General features: G+C 43.2%; 1 protein-coding gene across 1 annotated transcript; it reads left to right on the top strand.

The window, feature by feature from the left end:
* The first annotated feature begins 3,436 nt into the window (after positions 1 to 3,436).
* On the top strand, positions 3,437 to 6,943 carry LOC130467689 (uncharacterized). The gene is made up of 4 exons (XM_056836278.1): positions 3,437 to 3,885; positions 4,072 to 5,098; positions 5,220 to 6,232; positions 6,338 to 6,943. Exons 1-4 carry the CDS (start codon positions 3,706 to 3,708, stop codon positions 6,941 to 6,943), a joined length of 2,826 nt encoding a protein of 941 aa, XP_056692256.1. The 5' UTR covers positions 3,437 to 3,705.
* Positions 6,944 to 7,330: the final 387 nt, after the last annotated feature.

Consider the following 7,330-nt stretch of genomic DNA (forward strand, 5'->3'; position numbering starts at 1 on the left):
CCATCTAGTCTCATGCAACGGACTTCGGAGGCGAGAACGACAGTAGCGGTGACGATGAACCACCAACTTGGGTCAAAGATCTAGTCTCAAAGATCAAACCACCAATGAAGAGAAGATCGGTCAAAACAAGAGGGCGGGCGGGACGGTGGAAGAAAACCACCATCGGCGAGGAAGATCCAACAATTTCGAACAGAGATGGCGCCGAATAGTGGCGGAGCCAGGAATTGTACGTTGGGGGGGCGAGGAAAAAAAATGAAGATAAAAAATAGATATATAGCAATGGGTAGGATTTGAACCCTTGACCTAAGCATCCACACTTACTAAAACAACAATAACCACCAAGACAAGGAGCATTTAGTGACATATTTATGTATTAATTACTACTTATCTCTCTACTAATTTTTTTTTTTTTTTAAAATGTTGGGGGGGGGGGGGGTTGCGGCAGCCCCTGCTTGCCCCCCCTCCCTCCGCCATTGGCGCCGAATGAGGGCAAGCGAAGGCACGTCACTAGGCAACGACGATGAACAAGGGCGAGGAAAACGATGAACGTTGTCGTTTCGATGGAGCAACTTAAGAATCTTCAGATCTAATTTCATGTAGGAAGCCAACATATATAAAATTATTTTCACAAAGAAATTGACCATACTTTGTTGAAAATACAGAAGGAAAGGTAAAAAAAAAAGAGCCATAATTTGTTGGAAAACAAAGAAATATGTTAGATTAAGTTTCTTTGAAAAGAAAGCTGAAGAATTTCTGGATTTTGGGCTAGGGTTTCTAGAGAGAAGGGAGAGCCCCTCTCTCTAGAAACTAATCCATCCTTTGGGGTTGAAGACTTGAAGGTACGTAAAGATGGTACGTCATGGGCTGCGCCGGCCAATGAGACAATACAAACTTAAACAAGTCAGACACATACATGGAAAAACATGGCACAAGCATAAAGTCGCCGTGGGCCATGAGTCATGCTTGAATGAGCCACATTATTTTGGAATAAGCTAGCATGATGAGGCCTTTGACACAATAACGATTAACGTGATAAATTAAAACACACTAAACATTTGAGTAAAATTAAACTTAAACATGTAAATTTAAGTGAAAATAGACTTAAACACATAAGTATGTATGACAATCGTGACAGGGTAGTGCTTGGATATATTGAGCATAACGATGATAGAGTAGTTAAATTTGATGATGCATGCATGCATGGTACTCCGTACGTAATAAGCAAGTTGTGATATGATATTTCATAGGGAGTGTAGTTGCAAAACGAACAACGAACCACGTACATCCATAATGTTGAGTTGTTAAGTTAACTAGACCCATCTATCTGACCCAGGCAAAACCCCACCATATTACCATAATGTTCAATCACACTCATGCATCTCCAAGCTAAGCACTAAAGCTAACCTCCAACGTTACTATCATTTTCAAATTTTACAAACACACATCTTATCACATCGATCACTTCTGCAATTGCGTGTTCTGTTACCAATAATATCTGCGTAACAATTAAGCCTATCTCAAAATTATAATAAAAAATCTTGTAATGTACTCCTTCTGTAATTTTTTTAAGAGATACACTTGTCTTTTCCGATCGTATTTATTTAAGAGATACACTTGCCATTTTTAGTAACTTATTAACTCCATCATCCAATTAAATAATCTATCTAATATATCTTATGTCTCACCACTCTATTAAACAAATAATTTCATAACTATACCCCACCCCCACTCCCCTAAAATGACATGGTCAACCCCACTTATTTTATTACTTTATTTCATTCAATTTTTCTTCTTAATACCCGTGCTCGGTCAAGTGTATCTCTTAAATAAATACAGAGGAAGTAGTACAGAGTCGACTCATACTCTTTAATTTTTATCTTTCTCACAAACTTCCTACTACGTATTGTCATACTACGTATGTCGTAAATGTAAGATTGAAACCAATCGTATACATACTAGCTAGAGTACTAGTCAATAGTCATATGTGCACGTGTTGCGTGTATAAAACCCGGTTCTATTCAACTTATTTTGTCTGAACTTATATTATCTGAACTTAATTTAACTTATTTGAGCTTATTTTATCTGAAGAAATATGTTTTGTTTGAAATAAAATTATTTTGTCTGAAATAAAATTATTTTGTGTGAAGATGTATGAAAAAAAAACCTTATTTTTCTGAACTTCTTTTATCCAAACTTATTCTGTATGAAACAAGACAAAATAAGTTAAACAGAATAGAGCCTAATTTGTGTGAAAATGAACGAATGCATTAATTTATTAATCGTGATTATAATTATCTAGTTTTATTTAGAAACTGAAGATCTAACCTGAAGTTGACTAGTTATGAGATTTAGTAGTTTATGACCTTCAAACTGAAATATTCCTTGAACATCAACCTAATGACTGCTTAACTGCATCAATTATTAAAATTGTAATAATTGAAGTGTCTTATTATGTCATATTTGTTTTAAGCTTTTCTTAGAATTATTCTTATTTTTTATCAAAAATATACGGAAAAGTATGTGTTCCGGTAGGATTTGGGAACGGTTGGAGATGTCTTGCTGGTTGAGTGCTGCTGTTATCCTGATGATATCCTGCGCAGATAACAAAGATGAACTAGCCTCGAGGGTGATTCGAGGATCCCCCTCCGATGCTAAAGTCAGGTATGATGAGTGATAAGTATTTTGGTTTTAGTGGAAATGATTGTGTTTGCGTACCTTTTGTCATAAATGAAGCCCATATATATAGGCGCGGGTCGGGCGTACGGACAAATGGGTCCTACCCGATTGATAGCGACCCGTTGACTTCTTGGTTTGGTCACGTGCCTCCTCCCTACCGGCTTGTAAGAGATGCTGGTAGGGAATAATAATTGTCGTTAAGGATTATTTGCCTTTATCCTTACAGTTTGGCGATGCTACCAGCCAGCTGGTAGCATACCCGTACAACTAGCCCCCTCAGAGTGAGCATATCTGTCTTGACTGATGTGCTTGCTCTGAAAATAGTGCTCTCCATACAACTAGCCCCCTCAGATTGCGCGCTTTCCGCGAAATGCTGGTGTGTTTATGTGTTAAGTGCTGATTAGCTTTCTCGTAGTGAATACCACCTGTAATTTCGCTGAAACTAAGCAGATAGGGTGTCCTGCTCCCTCTTACCGATATGCTCCTTTGGGGATGCTTGGACGCTGACTGGTCCCCTTGAGATTTTGGATGCTGACTAGCCCCCTTGAGGTTTTGGATGCTGACTAGTCCCCTTGAGGTTTTGGATGCTGACTAGCCCCCTTGAGGTTTTGGAATTATTTAGGAAGTATTTTGAATTTGTACCGCTTAAATTTATTCCACGTGTGATGCATCTGCGTGCTATGCGACGCGTGTCGCTTTATCATTTTATTTCAATGGCTGAGATTTGCTCTGTCCTTTCAACTGCCTTTAACTGTCAAATCGCCCGTTTTCCTCGTTTTTTGACTATTTAACTTTCTTTTCTTAAAACGTCAAAACACTTTCGCTCTTTTCTTCAAACTTTTCTCTCTCTTTCTCAAATCTTCTCCTTTGTTCCTGCGAGTTATTTTTTCGGCGCTGTTTCTGTTGCTGACTGTGGTGCTTGCGGAAGTGTTGTACCTCGGTTCTGGGCTGCTAAATTTCCGTTGTGCGAGAAGGTATAGTCTTTTTTGTTTTTGTTTCTTCCTTCGTATAGGTTTATATTTGGGTGTAATGTCGGGTGAGCGAGATAGTGATAATGTGTTGAGTGGGGCTGGGTATGACGATGCTGACCCTGCGTCTACCTCTGAGGATGTCAATTTTGAGGATGATGATAAACCGTCTGCCTCTGACTATTTTGAGCCGTCTTACGAGGATGCTGCAAAGGAATTACAGGCTCATATGCGCAAACAGGTACGAGCCGACATTCGTCATGATTTGAATTTAGTAGATAACTGCGAAACAATCCCGGCAGTGGATGCTCCCTCTATTGCCCTTGAGTACGAACTTCGATCATGGACGCAATTTATGGACCCTGCCGGTAAAGGATATGGTGACTATGGCACTAACTTTGGCAATGTTGTTGTGTCTTTTAACCAGGATGCCGTCAGGGGTGCCCATCTAGAGGACGTGGCTGGTGGGAGCCGTCAGATGGATGAAGGGGAGGTTAGCAGTCGTGCTAACGATGTTGCGGGGTCCGATAACTCCGCCGGTAGTGGTGGGGGAGATGATGAGGATGTAGGGGATTCAATTTTGGAGTCTGATGATGATATTGGCCGGTTGTGGGATGATGGTGAAGACGTGACCTCTCTGTGTGAGCAGGTTTTGAGAGAAGGGGATCTGGATGTGGAACCAGATTCCGATACGGAGGAGATGAGCTACAGGGTTGAGAGTCCTCCTCCTGCTGGTAGTGCCGTTTACAAAGCTAAAATAATCAAATCTTTCCGTGATAGGGCTATCAAAGACGACCACCCGCGCTGGGCCAAAGAGTATTTGAAACTGCCCAAAGGGTACCGTCTCGTGATTCCTGCTGAGGGGAGTGTGATTTTGGATTGTCCTCCTGATCATATCGGCGTGTATGCCCATCATCTAGATTTCGGCCTCCGATTTCCTCTTCATCCTTTTATAGAGAAGGTATTCCGGGCTTGGAATGTATGTTTGGCGCAGGTAACGCCTCAGGTAGTGAGGAATGTTGTGGCTTTTACCTGGCTGCTATATTTTAAACAATGGCCCCAAACCATTAACCTGTTTAGGCGGATGATTTGGTTGAAAAAGTACAAGAAGAAGTCTGGATGGTGGTCTTTTTACACCAAGGCAAGCAAAATGACAGTCAACCCCAAGCTGTCTAGCTGTAAAGATTGGGAAAAGAAGTTCTACTGGTTGAGAGTGCCTTCTGATTTCCCCATTCGGACTCGCTTTCATCTCCCCCGTCCTCATATGAACCATTACCCCATTCGGGAGTTGGGTTTCAGGGAGAAAAGGGCCCACCAGTTTGTGTCCTGTTTGCATGTTGACACCGGTTTGCAGAAGTCTGTGACCGTTCCTAAGTACTGGTTGCCTCCTGCTAAGTATATTTTGGGAAATGGGCCGCTGTCTGCAGTTGGCTTGTGCCACACCCATACTCTTGGTATGGTCGTGGGGCTGATAGCTATATCCCCCTCTTATATTGTTTAAGTATGCTTTTCTTGTTTTGTACGCATTTGCTGTTTGTCTTGTGTTTAAATCTTTTGTTTGTTTTTTCTTACCAGGTCTGCATACTCTCAACTTTGCTATTCTCGGTTTGGGCAAAGACGGTCGTCCTACTACCAACAACCCTCCCAATCCGAAAGGCGTGTTTTCTACTCTGTCGACCTACGCAACCCAAGCCAACAAAAAGCGTGGTTCGACTCGGGAGGAGGTTGTGAGTGAGTCTCCTGCTAAGAAGACAAAGAGATTAAGCTCCATACCAGCTCCCAAACCGCTTTCCATCCGTGCACCCACTGGAGTTGTTTTCAAAACGACTCATACTGCTCCCGACAACCCTGCTCCAAAACCTGTCTTCAAGACCGTCCATACTGCTCCTGACATGGCTGGTGGTTTTAAAAGTTTGGATTGCGGTCGCGGTGCTGCCCTTACTGGCAGGCGTCCTCGCGATCGTAACCAACCCTTCACTCGGGTGAATCGGTCTCGAGTGGACGGTACTACACAGCCTGCCCCTGACAAGTCTCAGCAGAAGTCTCCTGAGAAGGGTATTGAATCAGCTGCCGATGCGAACGTCGCAGGCCAAGGGGGTGATGCTGTTGAGAATGTTGAGCCGATAGCCCAACCAGACTTGATGGTTGTGGATCTTATGACTCCAACCCGCCAGAATCAGGAGCAAGAGGTTAATGATACTGATGTTGCTGGTATGGGCCAGAAGACTCCTCCTCTCATGCCTCCTACTCTTCATACCTCTTCTGGGTATGTTCGCCCTAGCCAGAGCGCTGGTACCAGCTCTGGTCTGAACATGGGTGTCTTCGTCCGTCCTGGAGAGTGGATTGAGAAGACTCCGGTTTGCTTAACTCCCAGGAAGATGAAGTACTTTGAGGTTCCTCCTGGTGAGCCTGACGAATCCTGGAACCCTAAAATTGATCTTCTTCGTGGTGAGTCGATACTCACCGATGACTGCAAAGGAGGTGGTTGCATGGGTTGGAGGGCTTTGAAGGATCTGGCTACTCCTCGCGACAATCCTGCTGCTGAGATTGACGCGCCGGCTGCCCAACATATGAATGACTTGCTCAAGGTATGAAATCGGTGCTACTTTTATGGTATGCTTTTTGTATATATATATATATATTTGTTCAAGGTATGCAATCGGTGTTGTTTTTTGACGATTTGTCTTTTGTAGGCCTGCAACTCCGCAGTGGAGCTTGTGAAGCTGTACCTCTGCTACCAGGAGCAGAATGAAGACCTTCAGAAAAGGCAGGCTGAGCTGGAGAAGCAGGTGAATGACGCCAAGCAAGATCTGGACCAAAAAACTTCTGAGCTGAAAAGGGTGAAGCAACGCAACCAAGAGTTGGAGAATGTTGCGAACAAACTGGAGGCAGAGGAGACCAAAAACAAAGAGCTGTCTGAGAAGTTGCTGGAGGCGGATGAGAAGGCCAAAGCTGCTTACAAGACCGGTGCTCGGGATGGTGCCTTGCGATTTTCTCGGTCCCAGACCTATAGTAATCGTATCACGGATAGTCATAACGGTGGCTGGTTTGCTGCCCACCGTTGTGGCGTTCATGGTATTGGCCTTACCAAGGAGGATTGTGAGGATATTGAGTATGCTTTCCTGGTGGAGGAAAAGCACAGGGTACCAACCGGTTGGGAGTCACAGATCATTCCGGAGGAGATCATTCAGAATGCTGATCCCTTGACTCTCCCTCCCATTGAGCTGAAGGAAGAAGACTACCTGGATCCTGCCCTGCCGTCTTCCAGTACCAACCAGACGGATCATCAACAAGTTTGAAGGTGCGGGCAGTCATCACCGGTATCATCCTGTGGTTCATCTGGCGTTGCTGTTTTTAAAGATTAGTTTATTTTTTTAGACGCACTTTTGGTATCAGCTGTTTGTGGCACTTTTTGCCCTGGGATATTTTATGCTTGTTTTTGTAAACTTTACCTTGTGCCATTTTTGATCAGCTAACAAATGTCAGTTTTGGTGTTGGCTGTCGAATTTGCTTTATTCAGATGGTGTTGCTCTTATGCTTATGATATTGTGTTGTTTATTTTATTTTTCTATTTTATGCTTGCCCTCATTTATGCAATTGTGCTGTTTGAATCTGGTATTTTACCCCGAGTCAGCAAGCTGATAGTAGCCTTGCTGACTTACTTTGAGGGTTTGATTCGTATCACC

This window comes from Spinacia oleracea, chromosome 2 (genome assembly GCF_020520425.1).
Source record: "Spinacia oleracea cultivar Varoflay chromosome 2, BTI_SOV_V1, whole genome shotgun sequence".
NCBI classification, from domain to species: Eukaryota; Viridiplantae; Streptophyta; class Magnoliopsida; order Caryophyllales; family Amaranthaceae; genus Spinacia; species Spinacia oleracea.